Source organism: Crotalus tigris, unplaced genomic scaffold (assembly GCF_016545835.1).
Source record: "Crotalus tigris isolate CLP2741 ecotype Arizona unplaced genomic scaffold, ASM1654583v1 scf7180000017611.44802233496:7321179, whole genome shotgun sequence".
Taxonomy (NCBI): Eukaryota; Metazoa; Chordata; class Lepidosauria; order Squamata; family Viperidae; genus Crotalus; species Crotalus tigris.
The window spans coordinates 6,058,294-6,082,323 of NW_024096511.1; the positions used below are offsets into that span (position 1 = coordinate 6,058,294).

Genomic DNA, 24,030 nt, shown 5'->3' on the forward strand with positions numbered 1-24,030 from the left:
GACAGGTCCTGTGATCAAAAGTCAGATCCTTGGGGCAGCCTACCCATAGTTACAACTGCAGGGGCATTTCAACTTCCCAGTCAGCGTATCTCTCCTCCATCTCTGTTCTTTTTCCCACTGCAGCAGCACTTCTCTGTAGTGGCAGTAGTGCTGGGGCTGAATTAGAAGGCCTTCAGCAGTTTCAGCCAGCCATCACCACTCTGGGGCGGAGGGCTCTATTTCAGCTCCAGCATTGTTACAGGGGAGTGCAGTTTCAAGCCCCATGTTTCAGCCAACCAGCTGCATGCCACACCAGAGCCACTCCCACCGCCCTGAACTCCACAGGCCCTGCAATGCCCAGCTGACTTTCATCATCTTCCTTCTGCTCCTGAGAGGCCTCAAAAACTTTCTGGGGGCTTTCCTAGGTATCGTGAGAACAGTGCATGAAACCTGAAGAAAAAGACCTGGTGTGATCATCAGCTGCCTTGTATAGAGCCAGGCCAGGTGTGCTTCATCAGTAGCAGGAGGAGGAAGGTGAAGGGCAGCTGGGTGTGGTAGGTCCTGCAGATTACAACGTGGTAAAGCCTGGTGGGATTTTGCTATGTGGTGCCGGAGTGACTGGCTGAGGCACAGAGTTTGAGAGAGCACTTGATGGCAGTGGCACTGGGACTGAAGTAGAGGCCCAGGGGCAGGTCAACATAAAGACTACTGAAGGCCCCAGGTCTCTACTTCAGTTCCAACAATGCTTCTTAGGAGTGCTGCTAAGCAAAGTGATTAAAAGGGCAAAGATGGCAGGGGAAATGGGCAGGTGGGAGACTTGAACAAGAAGCAGTCCTTTACCTTGCCAAGGCTTGGGGCTGGGAGGGACTTGGATCAGGGTGACTTCTTGTCTAACGACAGGTGGAATTTAGTTAATGAGGGCAACATGGATTGCTGGGATTGTCATTACTAAGCAATATGTTGTGCTTTATGACCACATTGCTTAGAGATGGAAATTCCAATCCCGATTACTGTTGTTAACCGAAAACTACACACTCATCCACTCATCCAAAATTTTATTCATTCTCTTAGAAAAATCGTTTTTGAAGCATAGTTGGCTGCAAGCACACAGTTCTCACCAATATGATTCATAATTTCAGAAATGTAAATAACTTACTCTCCACCGCCAAATTCTAAGGAAGTAACATCTCCATTGATAAAATAGGTATTTTCTCCACTCCACTTAAAATCCTGTGGGAAATAAGGCATTAAAATTAATAAGCAAGATCGTGCTAGCAAAGCTATATGCACATTGTCTTATTACATCAGGAGGAACAAAGTTAGGAGGAACAAAAGAAGAAAGAGAACTACACAACCACTCATTCAACAATCAAAGTTGCAATGTTTGATCAGGTGTCGTTGACTTCTGATAAAAAATTGATTAAAAAATTGTATAACTTTTTATTGAATTTAAAAATGGAAGACGAACAAGTGAAAGAAACAATAATTATATGGGCAAAAAATTTTGGATATAACATAGAATTAGAGAAATGGCAAAATGTTTGGGAAAGAAATTATAAGCTGAAAATGGTTACTTCATATAAAGAAAACTTATATAAAATGTTCTATAGATGGCACTTGTTAGGTTAGCAAAAATGTTTAAAAATATGTCTAGTAAATGTTGGAAATGTAATCAAATTCCCAAATACTATCACTTGTGGTGGACATGTGTTAAAGCAAAAAGGTTTGGACCAAAATACATACTTGGTTAAAAAAGATGTTAGGGAAACATGCAGATTTTAAACCTGAACTTTTTTTTACTAGGCATAATGCCAGAAAAAATGGATAAACAAAATGTATATTTAACACTACATATACTAATAATAGCAAGGATTGTATTTGCGCAGCACTGGAAAAATGAGATAATACCATAGAAGGAAATAATAATTAAGAAAATACTGGACTGCCCGGAAATGGATAGACTCACACTGAAAATTAAAGAAAAAGAACATACAGAATACTTTCAAACATGGAACTTATTCTATTAATGGTTGGAAAAATGAGATAGAGAGTAAGAACTTAACTTTTATGACTCAGTAAAAATCAACCCAGACAACATATTCATTAAGCACAAATGAATTGTAATGATAAAAAATTAATAAAATATTTTTTTAAAAAAGTTACAATGGTGCCCCATAAGTGGTATTACAACTGGTCTTCAAAGTTCCAGCACCCCCATGGTCACATAATAACAATTTAGAGACCAAAGAGAAAAGCCAACCATATAAGCTAATTATACAAATCGTCCTCAACCCTATGACCATTCATCCAGCAATAGTTCAAGATTATGACGATGCTGAAAAAAATGAACTTACAACCTGTGTCTGAAATTATAGCCACCGTGATGCTCCTATAGGCACATGATCAAAACTTGGGTGCTTGGCAGCTCACCAACAGTTACAACTACAGAGGTGCTGCCATTCCTCTCATCCACCAATCTCCCCACAATATATGTCCTCTTGACTGACTGGCCATAGCCCTCAACTTCTACTACTCAACCGCTACTACTACTACTTCTACTACTCAGCCCTCAACCGCTACTACTGAGAAATGCCACCTCATCACCCACACCACAGCCAGCCACACCAGCAACATTACATAAAGTCCCAGTTGCCCTCACTGCTCTGCACTCCATAGGCTCTGCCACACCCAGCTGACTTTTTTTTCCCCCATGGCTCACAAGGCATGCTTGGTTGTGTGCAAGATAGCTGCTGGATATACCAGGTCCCCATGACCCCATCCCTGCTGGCCTTTCATAAGACACTGAAGACCTTGTTATAAGCTTGAGCCTAGGACCCCAAATGTTTGAAGGGACTCATTTCCCAATTATATCGACATCCGTTAATGATGTCTATGGAGATTCTCAGTCATCCATGTTATGGTTGTCCCAAAGTTGATTTTTCAGGAGACAATTGGACTTTCTTGGTTTTCTTTGAAGATGTTTCGCTTGTCATGCAAAAAGCTTCTTCAGCTCTGACTGGATGGAATGGAAGGGAATGGAAGGTGACCCTGAGGACATAGACAGACCTCCAAATGGCCTCAATGACTCTCTAAAAGAATGTGAATGACCAGCTGTCTACAAGGAATATAAATCCTTCCATTCCCACCATTTAGTCAGAGCTGAAGAAGCTTCTTGGGTGAGAAGTGAAACGTCTTCCAAGAAAAAAAAGTAAGTCCAGTTGCCTCCTGAAAAAGCAAAGTACAAAAGTAAATATAAGGCAGCCAAGAATAATTATCATGGATGTCTCAACATCCATGATAATTATTCTTGGCTGCCTTATATTTACTTTTGTACTATACTGTAATTGCTTTCAATTGGTTTATGAATGTTCATCATCCAGTCAGTTTCTGAGAAATTAAATAAATAAACAAGTGTTTGAATATTCCTGAATTATTCCTCCAATCATGGCTCACAAACTAATATCACTACATTCAAAGAGTATGCTAAACCAAAACTACAGACGCACGCACACACACACACACACACACACCTTCAAAGGTTTAGCACACAATGAGTAAATCACATTGTTCTCATATAAAAGTATTCAACTGTATTCAGAAACATACCTTGAAAATAGGATTGAATGTGTACAGAAAAGTTTCTCCAGTACCATAATAGTGGTCACTAAGTCTGAAAGCATGAGTTGCATATGCCCCAAATATCTGCCAAAATAATATGTAAAACAGATATAATTTTAATGTGGAGATATTTATGGACAGTGTACAAATGAAAATTACCGGTATATTGTATGTCACTTGACTGCAATTTCTAAATGGAAGTGGAGATATGAATATTGAATTATCAGTAATCAAGAGCTTGTAAATCCTTAGCTTCATCTCTCCATATTCATACATAAAACAGGCAAAATATACCCAAGTGTTTTTCATGTCATCTTGTGAATCAGACTTGGCAACTTCCCAATTAGCTTAGGAACACAGTAACAGGTTGGAGAAGGCAGCAGTAAAAGAAACCTAAATCAATGAAATAGTTTTTTCAGCAAGAAATTCAGAGGATTTACATAAAACAAAGTCTCTAATTCAGCCTTCTATTAGCCTAAATCTTTTTTAAAAAGTCAAAATCTGATACATATAAAATAAGAGAAAGAGAGAGGGAGAGGGGGAGAGAGAGAGAGGGAGAGAGAGAGATAGAGAGATGCACAAATATAAAATGAAATTCTGGGAAGAGAGGAAGGGAGCTACCTGGTTGTCCATGTCTCTGATGACTAATAAAACTGGACCATCAAGAGAACATGATTTACGATACAGAGTTTTCAAGCTGGTTCCATGCTCTTGTGTACTGTAGACAAGCTTCCATGGATATCCCTGCACTCGGGCTGGGAGGGATTGAGCAAGCTAGAACAGAAAAAAAAAAAATCCTCTTCTCGAAAAGGCAACATGTTCCTTTTGTCAGTTATTATAAATAAATTTGCTGTAAACAGTCTATGTTATATTCACTGATACGCAGTAACTGAAAAAGTATGCTTTTTTGGGCATCAGAACAACATGTACTGCTTGTAATGACCATCAAAAGAGTGAGGAACAACATCATCATCACTTCAAATGATCACTGAATTAAGCAGCGAGGATTACTAGTATAGATTTCCTATTGGATCAGAAAGTCCAAATTTAAAATGTGGCTCCTTGGATTTGATGCTGCATTTTCAAACAAAAGGCAATCATGAATTTTTAAAAAATCTGGCTATCCTTTTATCCTTGGAACAGAATTCTGGCTTCTAGAAAAGAGAGAGGAGCCTTAATCTTATGCCACGGAGTGTCAAAACTGGAAGAATCTTAGGTGAGATTAAATGACTAAAATTGACTAAAATTACATCTCCTGAAATTAATACAGAAGGCCTCAAAAATCTGGACCAAAGCACGGAGCATGCAGGAAGTACTTTTTAAGATAAGGCAGTATATCTAATTGCTTTACAGTGAGGCACTGAGGGGAGGATGTGGTCTATGGTCTTTTTTACCTTTAAGAGGAGTGATTAGTTAACAGATGTCTGTTAGATAGCTACCCTTAATAAAAGTAATTTGTTATATATTGATAACATCCCTTTCAAGGATAGCTCTTGTTGTTTTCTGTCTGTTGTTTGAGTTCAATTATCTTCCTGTTTATAAAAGGACTTTTGTACCTTTGGGAGTGACCTGATTGTATGCCCTGGATTCAAAGTAGTGTTACAGGGACTTGGAAATTAAAAAAAAACAAAACTAGAGGCATTTTAAAGCTAACTAATGTATTATTTATTTGTGCCATAATAAACAAGTTGCTTTTAAAGAAGACCCTTGTAGCAACAAACTAACATAGCTACCCATCTTGAATTTCAAATTACCATGAAAAAGACAGTAGGTCTGAGCAAAAGGAAATCATATCAGTGTTTACCTGTTCCACATGCATATTTTCTAAAAGCGCACTTTGGTTTTTTAAGGTAGGCAAAGCATCATCTTCACCATCATCTTCACAGTAGCTGCAGACACTCTGTCGGCGTTTTGCCTCTTCTACAGTGACAATCTAGACAGATGAAAATGTTTTTGCATCTTTCATAACGTTATACGAAAAGTTGGTAAAGGAGAAAATGTATTCTACACAGCAATGTTTCTCAACTTCAGCAACATGAACAAGTATGAACTTCAGCTCCTAGAAGCAGGCTGGCTGAGGAATTCTGGGAGTTGAATTCCATTCCTATTCATTCAATGAGGTTGAGAAACACTGCTACATAGCAGGGGTGTCAAACTCGCAACGTCACGTGACATGTCGCAACGTATTGCGACTTTTTTCCATTACCGGCAATGGGGTGGGCGTGGTTTCACCATGACGCATCCAGCCCGTGGACCGGCAGTTTGACAGCCCTGCTATATAGGGTCAAGGAATCATAACAAAAGTAAATAACCTCAAATGTGCCACTGCTGAAGCACAAGGGTTTTAGTGGTTGACATCCTGACAGAACTCATAAAAACCTTTATAATAAACTATGTCAAAATGTAATGAAGTTGTAACAAGCTGTCAAACAGTTTGCACAATGGCTACACTATAAAGTAGTTGTGTAAACATGTAAATGATTTCAGAAAGCCTGAAAGTATCAAAAAAAGGGGATCAGGAAGCAAGTATCAAAAACTTTGAGCTAAGGGAAGGAAATAACTCAATTTTCAGCCATAGCATCCACATCTTTAAATCTGTTCACATGATAGAATTAAACATAAGAACTTCTATAAAATCATTTAAATTGTTCATCTCTTAGACATTTTTCTTTGTTTTTTCAGCAACAGCAGCTTCATCACTGCCATTTGAAGTAACCAGTCATGTATACAGTGACATAAGTAATACTATGAATAGGAGAACCCACTTAAACAACCCAAAACTTAGACAAATATTTAAAGATAATATTTTATAGTTATATTATGCGCATGCCATTTAAAATACTTAATTTCAAATGTGGCTATGAAGAGAACATTCAGGCATCATTTCTGAATTAAGAATATTTAAATAAAATACTATTAGCTTTGTTATTAGCTTTATAATATTGCTAGGTCAATTCTTGCCATTGAATACAATGAGATTACAAGATATGGGCTGTAATCTAAAGAAAATTGCCAAATATTGCCAATTGACAAGTGAGCACCTGATTGTTATTTCGACATTTCTTGACAATGCTTCTTGACATTATTGTAAAGTTTCTTGGAACTACTAGATGAGACTAATCCAGAATAAAATGCCTTAAAAGGTAAGGCTATGGTTTAGTTAGCATGTATTCCATGGAAATGTGCTATAAGACTTTTGTTTTGGAGAGAAATTTATGATGAGCAGAATTTATTTTCTATCATTTTATAGAGTATCTATTCTCCAAAATGGCCATTCATATAATTACATCAGCTGCTAATTTATTTTATGCTGCGATCCTACAGCCTAAGTTTCATTTCAGGTTTGAAACATAAACCTGGCATTATATTTTAATCAATTGGTTTGGTTTATGATTAAGGTTTCTCAGTATTGAAGTATTGGAGTATGTTTAATTATTTAGAGGACTTATAGCCCACTTTTCCATTTCTGTAAAATGCTCATGGTGAGTTATATGAATAATAACATCAGTTACTAAACAACAATAGTGATCAAAACATTATTATAAAATAATTAGAAACGCAGGCTATAAGAACAAAAAGGAAGTTAATATATTTTCCAATCTGGAAAGAAAACACGAACCAGTTTTAAGCAATTGCATTTCAAAGACAGAATAGATTTTGGGTTAAATAATTCTAATCCTCAACTAAAAATAAAACAATGATCAAAACAACATAGATGAAAATTTATTCCATAATAGAAAGAATGAAAATAATCAGGATCAGCAATACATCTTGAAGCTATAATTGTATACTAAGTGACCAAACTGTAAATCCTACTAATCCCAAGACTCAGCCATTCAAAAGAAACACAGAAGCATGTAGCATGAACCCAAATAAGCTGCCTTTCCTGAGAAACAAATTATCTTAACATTCTCAGGCACACGCTAAACAAATCTGTAAACATTTGTTTCTTCTGAAGTTGCCTTTCCATTCTGCATATGAACTTGCAACTAAATCTTCCACGTGCGTTCAGTTCATGCTTTGTTGCTAGCAAACAAAAGAACTGGGGGGAAAGTCAAGAGATTTCAGCAGATTTCCATACCTGCACAAAAGGTTCCTGTTCCTCCTCAGACCTAGCATAGTACAGAATTTGAAAATTCAAAGCCATTCCCTTAACTCTCATTTTTTTTAGCTTCGTTCCTTTCCCAGTTTCAACTTTTGCTTACAAAAAGAAGCTGCCGCTACTTGCTCCGAGGAGTGAAAGCATACAGTCTATATACTTCCTTAAAGAATTAACTTTCGTTTTCCACTGTATATAACAAAGAGTAACCTGGCAACCTTAAATTTCATCAGAGGAACTACCATAAATGTACGTACTTAGGCAGCTGCTGCAGCTAATTTAGAGATCATATCTTGGTTATTATTTTGAAATTAATTTTCATTCTCTTATTTGTGAAGACCAGGCTTATTCATTCCCATTCCAGGAAGCTGTAATGGGAGTATATAATATAATTCAGTCTCACTGGTTTATTATTGGTATTACTCTTCAAGCTCATCTGATTGAACAGGCTTAATTATCATTACACTATGAATGTTTTTTATTATGGTCACTGACCAGAATTGCAAACAAAAACACATTAAAAATAAAGTACTCTCCCATCTCATTCTCACCCATCAATTCATGTCATCTAACAAAATATTGTGCGCTCTTTCTCACGCACATCACTTTCATTAAGTTGCACATTTTTTCTAAAATCATCTGATTGTTTTTTTTCAAAATTACCATTCATTAGAGCATAACATACAATTACCACCAACTATGCTACTGTCATAACCATATACAGCAATCTAGATAACACCATACCTTCCAACATGCATTATAGCCCTTAATTCACTATTAAACCTGCACCTTCCATTCGTGTGCTGATCATCACCACTCCACAAATCAGGAAACTTTCATTACATTCTGTCACATATTTCCCTTATTATTATGTCCATCAGTTCAAGAAATATCTATTTTTCTTTCATTTCACTTGTTAATTTATGCTATCTTCTATTCATACGTCACACGTTTTCATACAGCTTTGCCGTCACCAGATGTGCTCATGGGTATTTTCCTCTGCCCCATCATGTTTTGGTCAATTAAAGCTTTCAAGTAAAGCTTTTTTAATAAGGTAAGAAAAGAGAAAAATAGATTTCCAGCCTTAGCTATACCTATGTTATACAGAAAGTTGTTTGATTTATTGGTTTACAGATTTACATAATAATAAAAGGTAAAGTGAATTATGGTCTTGGAACTAAAAAAAACCTGTTAATGAGACTGAAATATAACTAATCAAAGAGGGAGAAGATTGAAAGAAAACTGATGAAATTTTGTGGAGCAGGAAGATATTTTCCAAATGAAAGTCAATACTAATTTGACTGCAATTTGATAATCTCCCATCTTGAAACTGAACAATATGTGACAGGGAACTGTATTTTTGGCTCTGGGAATATCTATTCACTAAGCAAAACCTATTTCCGTAATCTTGAATCTTGTAAAATGGAAATTCATTAACAGTTTGATTGTTGCAACAGGGAAATGACTTTATTTAACCTATGGCTAATCAGATATTTGGTGTAAAACTAGATAAAGAAGATATTTATTATTTTTATGTAAACATCGTCTATAAGATGCCCAACTGTAGTACTTTAAGAGCCACTATTCAAGCAGCATATAGAACAGTGATGGCAAACCTATGGCACGCGTGCCAGAGGCGGCACTCAGAGCCCTCTCTCTGGGCACTTCTCTGAACTGCTGGTGGCAGGCTGCGGAGTCCCAGAGTGCGCCGGTCGAGGGGCCAGCAGGCTGTGGCTGCTGACGGACACTATTGGCCCCCATGCGCTCACTGGCCTCTGTGTGCGGGGGCTGATAGTGTCAAGCAGCAGCTGCCCCGGCCCCTGCCTTGCCCTGAGATAATGGCACCCCCATCCTGCCTTATCTCACCCCACAGGACGAGCCTCCTACCCATCACCCCACCTGCCAGAGACCTCTGGATCTCCCCCAACCCTGCCCGGCCTCCACAGACATCCCTCCCCACGAGCAACATCAAGGTGACCACGCCCACCTTGGCCACACCCATCCAGCCTGCCATGACTACCACAGCCACCCCCACCCAGTGGGCCACGCCCACCTGGCACCCGGCAATAAATGTGGGTTTTGGGTTGCATTTTGGGCACTCGGTCTCTACAAGGTTCACCATCACTGATATAGAAGTTGAGTATCAAATCCTTTTGTATTGTCTCGTCCCCTTATCCCTGACACAGTTATTTGTTTTTCAATTGCCAGTTGGCAAACACAAGGACTATAAACTGGACCAAAAAGAAATAATCCAAGGCTAAGGGGATTACATGAAGCAGAAAACTGTTAATTACAATCTACTGTACAGTCTCTGATAATTCCAAATTCAAAAAACAAAACACTCACCTCCCAGCTTTTTGTTGAGGGTTCACTGAAGAAATTGTCTATCATGTCAAGCTCCTCCTTTTCCACCACCACAAAACCCTGCTCCTTAGCATCTTTGCCATATATATCTGGAGACCATTGTACAAAAAAGGTATACAGATGATCTACCCTATCAAACAAAGAAACAAAAAAAAAGTTAAGAGTTTTAAAAACAATAAACTGGAGGATGCAAATTCACTTGATTGCTAATCAAGTTTAGTATCTGTCTAAAAAAGATTTTGCTCAAGCGTATCATGCCACCGGAGCCATCATTGTTAAATTTTATCCAGAAGCATTAGAGTTAGTCTTTCTTATTGGCTGGGGACCAACAGCTGCTGGGAAATGACAGCTCCTGCTTCCTTGCAACACAAAATGATATCATAACAGGGATAAATCATCCTAGCTCCAGCCATCAGCCAACAAGCAAACATCTTTCTCTTCCCTCCTCCAAGTAGACTTTGGTCTCTTCTATGAGCAGTGAGTAGTGGTTACTCAAGGCTGGGAATTATGCATATATTGTGCAGAAAATATCTTCTATAGAAACATCAATAGCAAAGTGCCATATTAGTGCACAAGTAAATTAGTATATTCTGACAATGTCAATCTGCACATTTCTTCAATTAAAGCCATGCAGTTCTTCTGAGCCAACTCTGGAGAAAGAACACTCTATTGTAAAGAATGAATAACTTAAGTTTGACAGACAGTAGTCAGCCCATTTAAAGGACAGGTTCTCAGAAAAAGACTGTCAGCACAGAGAGAGCACGTAGGAAAGAAGCTGTAAAGTTGACAAACTATAAATACTGTAATTCTTTGCAGCTGTACCTGCACTTCTAACTAAATTTGATAGCAATGAATAAGGAGAGCTAAAATCCTACATGAAGGCAATAGAAATACAAAAGCCATTTCCCATAAAGTTTTGTAACAGAATGATATGGTGGTTTGTATTGCTCCAAGATGAAGCTTTATCTCTCATTCTGTTTCCAAAGCTTAATTTAACATTGTTACCCTGATCAAAGACTTTCAGAAATGCTAAGCACACAAAGGCAACACCAGTCCAAACAACCAAATGATCTGGACTGCCAACCTTTTACACAGTCCCTCTCCTAACACTAATATTTGTACACAAATAAGCTTCATCAAGATTATCCCAGGCAATAATAGAGCACCGAACCTAAAAACACAAATCTTTGTTTTGCCCAGCAACACAAGGTAGGCAGTGAAAACCCAGCAGGGTATCACCTTTGCATGAAACTGTCAATAAAGAGCATCTCCCAAAAATATGAACTTAGTTTCAATGTTCAGGAGCAGTTAGTCTTGACTTCTGCAGTTATTAGCCCTAAAGGATGAGAGTGATAAAAAAGCAGAGAATAGTAGCTACTAAGACATTCCTCAATATTATCTTATTAACTACTTTTATTATCTATTATGGTGTTTTGCTAAATTGGCAGCCTTTTATTTGCCTCTGTTTTTATAATACTATTTCTATAACTAGCTATCAGAGTTTTGTTTTATTTTATAGTTGTTTTAATTCCAGTTAGGTGTTGTAATTACTGAGAATTGTTGTAATTGTTTTCTTCAAAAGAGCATAATAAAATTGACACAATAAATATAATTAAAATTATAATAAAAATCAGAAGGGCATTCTGATACATCTTTTGTCCTAGGCTCATGTTTAATGCACAAGTGTATATGCATGTGTATTTTAAAATGCCCTGACATTATCAGCAACTTTAAAAGAACCTGCAAGATAAATTTCATCAGGTCCTTACAGAGCATTACATTAATGGAACTGTAGGGACTTTAGCCTATGCTGTTCTATGCTACTCTTACTAAGGGTTTCAGTAATGCACATTATCCCTTGCTTTGACTGAATGTTCTAATGCTCAACTAAAAGCATAAAAGAAAGGCTGTGTTTCTTGTTGAGATATATGAGCTGCATGGATGGATAGAAAATTAGCAAAGGCTGAAAAATTCATTTTTTAAATAAAATCCATACTTCAGTTCATCTCAGAAATAAAATGTATACCATTAATCCATGTCCAGGCTCTCTTATATTACTTTAGGGGCCAATTTGATGTGGTAATTAAGGCACCAAGATAGAAATAGGGATACCATAGAGATACCGTGAGTTCTAGTCTCATCTAAGGCACAAAGCTAGCTTGGGCCAGTCTCTCTCTCTCAGCCCTAGAAAGCAGAAGGAAATGGCAAACAACTTCTGAAATCTTGCCAAGAAAACTGCAGGGACTTGTCCAAGCAGCCACCAGCAGTCAAGACTGATTTGAAAGCACAAAAATAAATATTACTTCACCCTTAAAAGGATTTATAGCAGTATTTGTGTTTCAATGTTTTTAAAGCTTCATACAGAATGATAACCAAACACAGCTATAAACCACCAACCTTCCTTTACAGCAAGCACATACAAATTTAACATAAAGCAATATATTTATACTCACTCTGCAATACTGTTAACAGTCCCCATTGCAAGAAACACAATGAAGGATCTTCAGTCAGCTAGGTCAAATGCAACTGGGTCAACGGGAATATTTGAACAAAAGCCCTTATAAAGCACAAGTCTTTAAAGATTACGGCTCCTTAAGGTACGTGCAAAAAGATAAGGTGCATTCCTTAAGAAGGATGCCTATTTCACAATCACAGTGTAAGAGTGGTCAAGCTACTGTCTAATCCAGTTTCACTATCTGAGCTGATGTAGAACTGTTGTGCTACATGTCTAAAGTCACAGTCAGGGCAAAAACATCCAGGAGACAACTGCAGTTAGGACATACTGCACGTTATTGCAACATAAGCCATCTGAATTGTTATGTGATCAGTCAGCAAAGTTATCAGCTACCTGATGTCATTTCCAGAGTGCATGCTATATTGAAGGAAAAAATAACAACACTCGGGAAACCTCTTAAAGACTAATCAACTTTAGCCAAACTTTCATTGCACAGAGTCCACTTGCGAGATTTCAGGAAGTGACTATTGTGTTGTAAAGATTCTTAAAATCTCTTAACACACTGTATTGATGAGAGGACTGACACGTAACATGTAAAATGTAACACATGTTAAGAGAGATGACATCTATTACTAAAGAACAGTTTTGAACAATTCTTAGAGGACAAATGAAATATGAAACACACATCAATGGAAATGCTGGAGAGCATTACAGAAAATTGTAATAGACTGAACATTCTCAAGAGGGAGAAATCATCACTTTTTTTCAAGGATAAATGACTATTGTTCAAGTTCATTTGAGATGACTTCATCAACAGAAGCATGCATTTTGAGAGATGGCCACTGAGTTTCTGAAAACACGGGGGGGGGGGGAGAGAAAGAGAGAGAGAGAGAGAGAGAGAGAGAGGGAGGGAGACTTTTGAAAGGACACAAGAAGCATTTCACAAAGACCTTGAATATACCTTTCGCGAGGGACAGCAAACCAGTATTCCGGTTGCTTTCGTCTTTTATGATATTGTTGATCCATCACAGCTGGCTGGGAAATGAAAGTCTTCCTCATAGGTGTGCCCACTTTGATGCACAGAAACATTGGTGGGGTCTTACTTTTTTCCTCTTTTGAAGGAAGCATATCTGAAGTCAAGAGATTGTCCAATCACAAAGTAACCAACACAACAGATTGTTAATGTAACAAATACTTACATAGAAATACCAATAAATTTGATAATAAATCATCTCACCCAGTTCTCCGACATAACAATTGTTATGTTTGTTGCTAATCAATAAAATTGCAGAATTTCTAAAATAAAAAAAATCATAGAAAATATAAATGGATTCTTCTTTCTGCTCCATAGCTATGGGAGCAATATTGTTGAGAGTATGTGAGAAGCCTATCTCAATGGCTACTTCTTAAGTCTTAGTTCCCTGTTATTGAGTTCCATCTCTGGTCTTTCATTATCAATTTTTTTATATATTTAAATAAAAGTTATGCCAGTTAGATTGTTAAGCTTTAATCTGCTGCATGCTATTCTTTCTTTCTTACTGATCATGTTTTACTTAACACATTTTAAAGCCTGAGTTTTCTGAGAGAGAAAATCAAAGTGCAAGTGCTCAAGCACTCACTCTGTTTTCCAGATAACTACACCATTTAATTAAACCTTTTCCTTGAAATTCAAGCTTTTACAAATAGTATACAAATATTACATCTCTTACGCCTGCTGAGAGAGAGAGAGAGAGAGAGAGAGAGAGAGAGAGAGAGAGAGAGAGAGAGAGAGAGAGAGAGAGAGAGAGAGAGAGATTCCCAGCAAGATCATATGTTTTGCAGCAAGACCTTAAAAAAAGTTATTGTCATGACAATCCTAGAAATTACAGCACTAAGAACTCATCATGGTACAATATTTATAGCAAATGTATGATCAACCTATGTGGAATAACAGAATCAGTCTCTGAAGAAACATTTAGAAGCCTGAGCGACTGAAAGGTTATCTTTACTTTTGAGTGTTTGGTTAGCCTTAAGGACAGAGAGGATTAGAGCCTAACATAAGAAAAACACGATTGTGCAATACAATGGAAGAAGCTGTTTGAATGCTACGCAAATTTTGTGTTGAATCATCCCCAGGCCCAATTTTAATTAATGACGCAGCATAAGATTTATATGTACATAATGGATATCAGGCTGAATCAAAAATTATCCATGTTATAAGGAAGGTGAAAACAGGAATTTAGATTTTTTTAAAAAAAAAAACAAATTCAGCAAACAGGCTTACCTTCAATGGGCACTTGGACTCTCTGCAACAGCCACAGTCTGATTTCAGAATTTTTATCTAGATGAGATGTCAAAAAAGGGGTATCTAATCCTTCACATGTTTTTTTCTCTGCTGCTACTGAGCCAGTTTCCAACAAAGGCTCATTTCTTACAACTGAGCAGGATTCAAGTCCTTCCTTTTTGACAGCAAGAACTTCAGTGGTTTGGGATTTTGAACAGCTAAGTGTGAGATCTATGCCCACAGGCATATTTTTCTTTTCTTCCTTGACTTCATCCTTAGGCAAGTAATCAATAGGCGATAGTTCGTCTTTATCATGACTGAGATAAAATTCAATAAGCTTGTCTTTATTCAACTCTTTGTTTGCATCCAAGTTCATCTCTATCTTATTGGTTGGTGAACTTCCACCCTTGTTTATTTCAGGCATCGCGTCCAGCTTTTCACAGGTGTCTAGATCTAGATCGTCCTTAGAGACTTTACGCTTTACCCCAGATGAATCTAACACTGGTTGCTCATAGTTGTCTTTGTTACTTGCTTGCAACTGAACCTCCTTTTTTATTTTGCAATGATCTGTGTGAAGATCAACTGATCCAGCATCTCTGCAATCTATTTTACTATCAATCTGCAATGAGGTCTTGTCTACCTCAATAAAGCCATCTTCCTCCAGAAGGGAATTGTCTTTGGTTAAGTCCAAAGTTATATTTGATACAGAACATTCTGCACTATAAGTTTTCAAAGTCACCTGTTCTAAAGAGTCAGGAGTAGCAGAGTCCTTTGGTGTTTCTACTGATTCGGATGTGACTAGGGAAGGACTTCCAGAAGACTTCAGGACTTTGAAATCTGAAGACTTCTCTTTGTCTGAGTAGTTTATTGGTCTGGAATTAGGAGCAACAGAACTGTCTATTTTCTGTTGCTTCTTTTCTTTGTTCATGGATTTAAATTTACTGAAAGGATTGATGTCCTTCTCAGAGGCAAGATCTTCCCATTCACCGGGCCTGTACAGAGGACAAAGATCCTTTGGAATATCGCTGCCAGGATAGATGGTTGGGTGTATATGGAGTATTAAAAAATGGAGAACAAAATAAAAACAAATGAGAACACTTAAATAAACTTAAATATTTAAAATAGTTAAATAAAATACTTAAAATAATTAAATAAAATTCAAATATGACAACAAAGGAGACATCAACTGAAACGTACCAAAATAACTCATGGAAATAACATGGTTTAACCCAATGACTTCCTTCAAAATTAAATGAAAGCCAATTAAAATAAAGTAATTATAAAGTTGAAATAACTGTGGAAGTAGGGATATCAATTTATCCTGAAGCAGCTTATAGATACTTTAAAAGAAGCAAGAACAAAAAAGAACCTTGAGGAACAAGGGAAGCAAACAAACTTCATCTCATCGTGGGAATTTTTTGTTTCACAACACTGGAAAAAAATTGGCAGTAGGCATAAATAATTCCACTTTTTAAGATTATAATAAAAATATTTAATTTTAAATATAGATTTATATAGCAGCCCAACTGATATGTGACGCAATCATGAAATCTGAACTGTAACAACCACTACAACAAGCACATATAAATACATTTTTATTCAAATGTCTGGAATTTTAAAGCAGGTTAACTGTCCAATTTTACTAGAATCAAATAATCAAAGCCACCTAAAAATAATAATTAAAAAAATCTTCAAGTCAGAGGAAAATCCCAATTGCTTCCTCAATACCCATGCTTCTTAATAAATGTTCTAAAAAGTATGATCATTTGTCTCTAGTAGAAATGATTATTTGATTATAGCTCTTTCTTGATGTCCTTTCAACATCTCCAATTCTAGAAGTTAACTTCTGCAAAGTAAAGTAAAAAAAATCTAAGGCAGCTGATGTCTCTGTTGTTTTTTGTTATCTTATGCTAAAATGTTAGCGTTGAAGCAATTAATGAAGACATGTTGGTGCTTCTATTTAAGAAATCAGATGCCAAAAAGTTAATTAAAATAACCATTAATGAGAAAAGTAAGGGAATAATAACTAAAATCACTTTTTATATAATTTTCACATGTTAGAACTACCTAAAGAGGACAGATAGGAAGACCCATTCAAACAATATGAAGGCTCTGGGTGTGTTGTGGGTTTTTTTTCCTCAGAAATCCAAAATAACTTTTTCCTAGCCCTGCAAATCATAAAGTTATGCTGGATGCCCCCTCCTTTTTTTTTTTAATCAGTGTATTTCCACTGAAGTTATTCCCATCCACAGGAAGTGATTTCAAGATCTGCTTTCTGATAGGAAGATCCATCATACATCTCCTTACAGCCTTTGGCCAAGAACGTTCAGTTTAATTAATGGCAAGGGCAAGATACAATAACATGCAGAAATTAGCTCAGTAAATCTATACTCTCCCCCGGTTCTCTGGAACATCTTTGTCATTTCTTGGTTTCCTGCCATTTGGCAGCTTTTATTCTGTTCAGAATTCTTAACTGCTCAGTTTTCATGACCTTTTTGGGAAGTTATAAAATTCTAACACAGAATATTTTACCTACTGGTTTTACACAGGTCAAGCACCTTATAAAACAACTTTTCATGTTAACAATTGCACCACTGGCAAAACATAACCCATGTATTAGTGAACAACAATATCAAATAAAGCCACTTTGGTCAAGTGGTGAAGGTACTGGCCTAGAAATCGGTAGACTGAGAGTTCTAGTTCCACTTTAGGCATGAAAGCCAGCTGGTCACTTTGAGCCAGACACCTTCTCTCAGCCCATGGTTCCCCATGTGGGGAAAGAGTGGAAGAGGAAGGAGTACTATTTATGTTTGCTGTTTTGAGTTACTTATAAAGTAATGAAGCCGGGATTTAAAAAATTATGCCGTTCACAAAGCATAAAAATTCATTTTTTTAAAACATTCTCTGCTAAAAATAGTATTGGGGCCTAAGTTTGCATTGTCATTCTACATCCCTTTCTTGTCAGGTGGTGTTTTGTTCCACAATTTTAACAATGTTCTCTTTTTCCTTGCCAGTTGGCTGAATATTACATCCACCTGATAATGGTCAAACACAATCAACAGAGAAAGCACTTCTTACGATGGAAGGGCATCTTTTATCTTCATGTGAGAGATATCGTTGTAGAGGGCAATCGAAACTACCTCCTCCATGGGACATTTGAGCCCATACTCTTCACAGCCGTTCTCAATGACAACAGGGTCTGACTTGTGAGGATCAAACATGATGGTGTTGGGAGTGACTAACATAACCCCTCCGACTACTCCCTTGAAAAACAAAACAAAAATAAGTAGACAGTTAGTACTTACACTCATCGCATCACAACTGTCACAACATGATGACACAATGTACCCTCTGTGTTTTTTACACTCCCTTTCTTCTCTAATGTAGTCTTGTTTTCTTCCCAAGTGCTCAGTTTGGAGGAAAGGGGGGGGGGAATCTCAGCTAAAACTGAGCCAAGATTAAAAGATTTTCAAAACACATATATCTTCAGCAGACAAGGCCACCGTTATAAAAAGAGATCGAAGTATTTAACTTTCATCCTTGGTTGCAGTGAAAGAGGAGCTACAGCTTGTTAATCAACGAGAATCAAAAGGAAGATTCACAAGACAGTCCAATACATTTTCTGATTTTGGCTGCAAGCCCTAGCTTTAATTGATTTTAGTTCTCAGATGTAGAATTCCCGGTAGGAATTTTGAATGGTTCTAAGATAGAGAAGCAATTTAAATGGCTCTATTATAGATTTTAAGTACACATTACATATATTCTAGGGGAGAAAAAAATCACAAGAAACACGGATTAGGCAAAGACAATGTGATTAGAGAACATTATGAGAATATAGATGGAACAGATTAGGAGAGAACTGAACACTCTCTTCTCTTCAGATCACTTTTCAAATCACTTTTCTTTTGCTTACATGTACACAAAAATTAAGATAACAAGAGTGGCAAATACTTTTAAGGTCTTAATCATCCCAACAAAAGTATCTGAAGGTTCTTTTTCCAAAACAATTTCAGCCTATCTTTTCTTTGTCTTAGAAATCTTAATCACCCCAATGAAAGTATTTGAAGGATCCTTTTCCAAAACAATTTCAGCCTAGCCTTTCTTTCTCAGCAATTTTATCAAGGAAGCTCAGTATAGTCACAGTAGACTAGGAGTACAAATTTTCTGTAAAAATTAGAATCATTGATCTCAATTAAAATGTTTTATATCTGTAATGCAAAGACTCCAAACAATTAATAAAAATCCATTAAAAGAGCAAACTTAGCTCCTGATTTCCAAAGTGCTGCAAGAGGTGGTAAAGGTGATTGTGTTATCACAAGAGGAAAGACCGAGAAAATATTTTTGAAGCAGTATTAAGAGTATTATTAATTTTAATTGAGAAAGACAAACGTGCTCAAAAGAAGTCAGTCTGTGCTTCATTGATTATAGAAGGACCTTCCACTGCATTAATCATATCAAGCTGTGGAATCTGCTTAGAAAAATGAGAATCCCAGAACATTTCATTGCCCTTGGCAAAACCTACACATAGGTCAGGAAACCAAAGTATGGTCACAACATGGTGAAACAGATTGACCGCAGTTTGGCAAAGGAGTGAGACAAGCCTGCATATTCTCCCTTTATTTATTCACACTACATGCTGAATATACAAAGAGGGAAGCTGGATTGGAAGAAGATGAGCATAGCTTTAAAACTAAAGGAAAAAAAAACATCAGTAACCTGTGTTATGCAAATGACACTACTCTGATAGCTGAAAATGAAAGTTCTAGTCAAGAAGCAGAGTGAGAAAATAAGATTAAGATTAAATATAAACAAGATCAAACTAGCCTCAGAAATGACAATTAAGACACTAACGAGATGGATAGTTTCTGCTTTTTTAGGATAAAGTATCAACCCTAAAGGAACTAACATTAAGAAACACATTACAGGCTAGCACTTGGTAGAGTAACCACGAAGGCCTTGGAAAAGATATTCAGATACAAAGATCAGGGTCAAGCAGGCAATGGTTTTACCCGAACAAACTATGGAAGTGAAAGTGGGACTTTCAAGAAACAGTATAGAAAGAGTAATTTTCAAACATGATATTGGAGAACAGCCTGACACAGCCAAGAAAACAAATAAATGGAACACTGAACAAATCAATCCAGAATTCTCATTCGAGGCACAAATAATCTGACTAAATCCTACTTCAACACATTAGATGAAGACCCACCTCTCTGAAGAAGGCTCTAATGATGGAAAAGATAAAAAGAAAGAGAAGAAGAACGTGTCTAGAGCAAGATGGATGAATTCAAGTACAGTGTTGATGGGTGTACCACTGAAAGACCTAAAGAACTAGGGATCAAATCACCATAGAGAAAATCTAGCTACATAGTAACTAAAGGTTGACACCAATTTGATAGCACTTAAGCAGAGTGGCCTTTTACTGATATTCTCACCTGTAAAACTCACTCCAAATTGCTCTAAAATTGACATTTAAGAACAAATGAGCTAGGCTGGAGCTCGGGGTAAAATGAGAATGATGGAAGGTTGCCTTCCAGAGACATCTCTTCTGCCCATACAATTTATTCAAGAATGCCATCTGATAGGAACTTAGAAACAGGCATTTTTGTTTCTTAACCCCACATCTTGGAACATTCTTCCCACCTGGTTAAGCCTTTTCTTTTCCATCTCAATCAAGAGGTTTAAGGTTATAGTATGAATTCTGCAACCCAATCTACCATACCCGAAATGAACTATTTCTTGCTGATAAAATAAGAAACAAATGGGTGGGGCTTCTAAAATTATTTCAACGAACAATTTTAAAGGTGCAGTCAAAACAAGATTATCAGTTAGTGGCCTTTATGTTAGGGACCTACAGCATAGCCTCACTTGGATTACTGCCATGATAGTCTTTTGAATCTTTTTGCAAGATAGGTACATTATTAAGATGCCTCTTTATCCCATTAAAGATCTGCTCCTTTTTACTATTTGGTGAACCTATTTCCAGATTAATATATCATTTGGTGTTCTACTTTATAATTGGTATTTCACACAGGAAGCAAATCTGTTGGAAATTATCCAACTTCTCTACCTTGCCATCTGTGAAGTAACGACAATTCATTTTTAAAAACTTATACACCGGTTCATCTTCCTCTGAGGTGGACGACGTAACTCTCTGAAGAGGTCTACAAGCCCTTCTTGCTAAATCAGCATCCTTCAAAAATAAAATTAGACAAAGCAATGGCTTAGATCTTAAGTTAGGAGTTCATTCATGCAAGGGAATGCGATCCTTACTAATCCATCCCTTTGCAAAAATCATGAATATTCACCATATATTTGATATCATCTCAAAGGCCTGAGGAAATGTTTGAGGCATAGACAGTTTCCAGGATTAAGGGGGCTGTAAGGAAGCCCCACTCCCTGAACAGAAGCTGTGATCTCCATGAAAGGAAAAATAGGTTTCCAAACCAATATCCATAACAGTTATTATTGTTATATTATGTATGCTTTCTATAAAAACCGTCCTACAATAACACAAAACTCATGTTTGTTGTATAGCTCAGGGGTCCCCAACCTGTGGGCTGCAGCCTGGTAGAGGGCCGTGGCCTACTGGCTACCGGGCCGTGGGACAGACTGGCCAGTGTGCGCACGTGTGCACATACACACCATTTGCTCTAGTGCAGTGGTTCTCAATCTTTTTAATGCCGCAACCCCCAACCGGTCGTAAGTCGAGGACTACTCAACTGGCCATAAGTCAAGGACTACTCAACTGGTGCAGCACCATTTGCAGAATGGGACTTTTGGCGGGCTTAGCAGGGCAGAGACAGCCTGGACAATTCCTATTGGCTTTTGAAAGCCAATAGAATTAGACTCTATTCAAGAGAGTCTATTCTATTGGCTTTCAAAAGCCAACAGAATAAAAGGGAGTGGCACAGCTAAGGAAAAGGGGGGGGGAATGGCGGACTGCATTGTTTGGCGACCCCCGTGAAATGGTCATTCGACCCCAAATGGGGTCCCGACCCACAGGTTGAGAACCACTGCTCTAGTGCCACAGTGTGCAAAACCAGGGCGCTGCACCATGGGGCGCGAAAACGGGCTGCTGTGCTCCAGGGTGCAAAAACAGGATGCTGCCACACCTCATGGTGTGAAAATCAGCCACCGCCACGCCTCGTGGCATGAAAACGGGTCACAGCTGCACCTCAGGGCATGAAAATGGGATGCCGCACCTCGGGGTGCAAAAATGGGTGCCACCACAACGCAGGGCACAGTAACGGGGCGCTGTGCCACGCAAGAACAGGGCAAGGTTAGTGAGTATCACACGCGCATATAAAATGCTTCCTCTCCCTTTCCCTTCGGTCTGCCAACCAAGAAAGGTTGATGACTTCTGGTATAGATTGAAATGCATTAGTCATTTCCAGAAATAGACCACCAACAAGATATCTATAAGCCTGTTTTTATATCAACTTTGCCTTTAAAGAAGGACACTATTGCTGTTTTGTTTTTTCCTTCTTCTATTATTGGATAATGTTGGAAGGTTAAGGCCACAGAGGAACTGCCCCTTATAAAAAATTTAAGCATTGCCATTCTTGGGAACTGGCACAATCCTGGATAGTTTTCAAAGGCAGCTTATATGCTTAATCAGTTTTAGTAAATCTCTTAAACCCCTTGAAGTCTTTCTGGAGAAACATCTAATCATGCTAACATATATATTATAGCATAAGCTTTCACAGAGTTTACTTTCAGAAAAACTTGTATCATTCATATGCACACATGTACACACACATGACAAAAACTATACAAGTTTTACTGCAACATATTCTGACTCTAAATGTTAACCTTAATTCAAACCTTATGCAAATCTTACCGGAAGCTTATCATATTCTGCATCTGATGAAGAAGGTGAAATAGGAGCACCAGAACTTGAGAAAGTTGCCTTTGAAGTACCTGGCACATATAGTACCTAGTTAAAAAAAAAAAAAAGTGGAACACTAACATGTTAAACATTATGACCACTATTAAGATTAAATATGAATAGAAGAGAGTTATTTTAAAATACAATGTATCAACAATTACTGGTTACTGGTTTTCATTCTTCTCTTCAGCCACCATATTAACCAACTGTCCTCCAGGTACATTAGACTTCAATATAACTAACATGGGATTATGGGAATTGTTATCCAACTCATTCACAGAAAAAAGGAATAGAGAAGGTTGCAACAGACATGTTTCGTTTCTAATACCATTACATGCAATTAATTTGACTTCCATAATTAATCCAAGTACAAGTATTTAAAACAACAGAAAAGAAATAAAATGCACACTAAAATTATCTAGAAGCAAGCTCTGTTGATTTCCAGGGTTCCTCACTAAAGCTTGAATACGCTATATCATAAGGAGCACTATAAGCCACCCAGAGTCACTCTGGATAGCAAGAACAGTAGCATATTAATTTAATAAATAAATAATTTAAAAAGGAACAACTAGAGCAGACATATGAAACAATCAACAACATTTTCAAAGGAATAAATTTCACAAGGCAAGCTGAGAACAACAACAACACCCTTCCTGGATATCCTCATCAGCAGAGAAAATAAAGGTAACATAAAGGTGAATGAGAAGCACAAATTATTGAAAATAACCCATACCTAACCAAGTGCTCCATTACCAAAGTAATAACGTAACCCAGTGGTGGCGAACCTGTGGCACTGGTGCCAGAGGCGGCACTTGGAGCCTTCTCTGTGGGCACATGTGCCGTTGCCCCAGCCTTGCCTCCCCCCGCGACCCCCTCCTCACCAGCAGCCGTCCTGAAGGAGAGTCGCCCCCAAGCCTGGCCCACACGGAGCAGTGCAGCGAAGGACATGGCAGTCAGGCAGCGTAGATGCCCCATAACACACAGCTGATGCTGCAGGGCGCGGAGAGAGGGCATGGCCACCATGGTGCTGCTGGGCTGCCTGGGCAATCTGCAGCAGGCCCTGGAGGCGGTGAGTGGCCCTGCGGGCAGGCAGGGTAGGGGCGGGGCAGGGGGTGGAGCGGGGACGGGGCCAGTTTTTGGGCACCCAGTCTCTAAAAAGTTCTCCATCACTGACCTAACCTACCACAAGCAAAAAAATTGGAAAATCAGACAGGGTCATCTGATGACCTGCGTAATAACCAAATGAATTACAGCCATAATTCCACTTTTAAGTCAAGATCTACCTTTACTGTATTCTGCAAAATCACATTTTTTATCCTTTACATATGATAGAAGATGGCCTTGGGATATGATATGCCAAA

At 37.8% G+C, this 24,030-nt stretch overlaps 1 protein-coding gene across 5 annotated transcripts in view; it reads right to left on the reverse strand.

The window, feature by feature from the left end:
- The window catches only part of NCOA7 (nuclear receptor coactivator 7), a 65,939-nt gene that overhangs the window by 2,980 nt on the left and 38,929 nt on the right, over positions 1-24,030 (reverse strand). For 3 of the 5 annotated variants that reach the window (XM_039325157.1, XM_039325171.1, XM_039325162.1), the window contains 10 exons: positions 22,622-22,717; positions 20,849-20,971; positions 17,857-18,041; positions 14,779-15,803; positions 13,477-13,645; positions 10,043-10,190; positions 5,402-5,530; positions 4,219-4,371; positions 3,586-3,681; positions 1,136-1,209 (listed from right to left, as the gene is read on the reverse strand). In XM_039325157.1, the coding sequence (XP_039181091.1) occupies positions 1,136-1,209; positions 3,586-3,681; positions 4,219-4,371; positions 5,402-5,530; positions 10,043-10,190; positions 13,477-13,645; positions 14,779-15,803; positions 17,857-18,041; positions 20,849-20,971; positions 22,622-22,717 (2,198 nt within the window). Of the gene's footprint in view, positions 1-1,135; positions 1,210-3,585; positions 3,682-4,218; positions 4,372-5,401; positions 5,531-7,678; positions 9,272-10,042; positions 10,191-13,476; positions 13,646-14,778; positions 15,804-17,856; positions 18,042-20,848; positions 20,972-22,621; positions 22,718-24,030 lie in introns of those variants that run through there. The other 2 variants (XM_039325177.1, XM_039325181.1) reach the window with 2 other exon arrangements.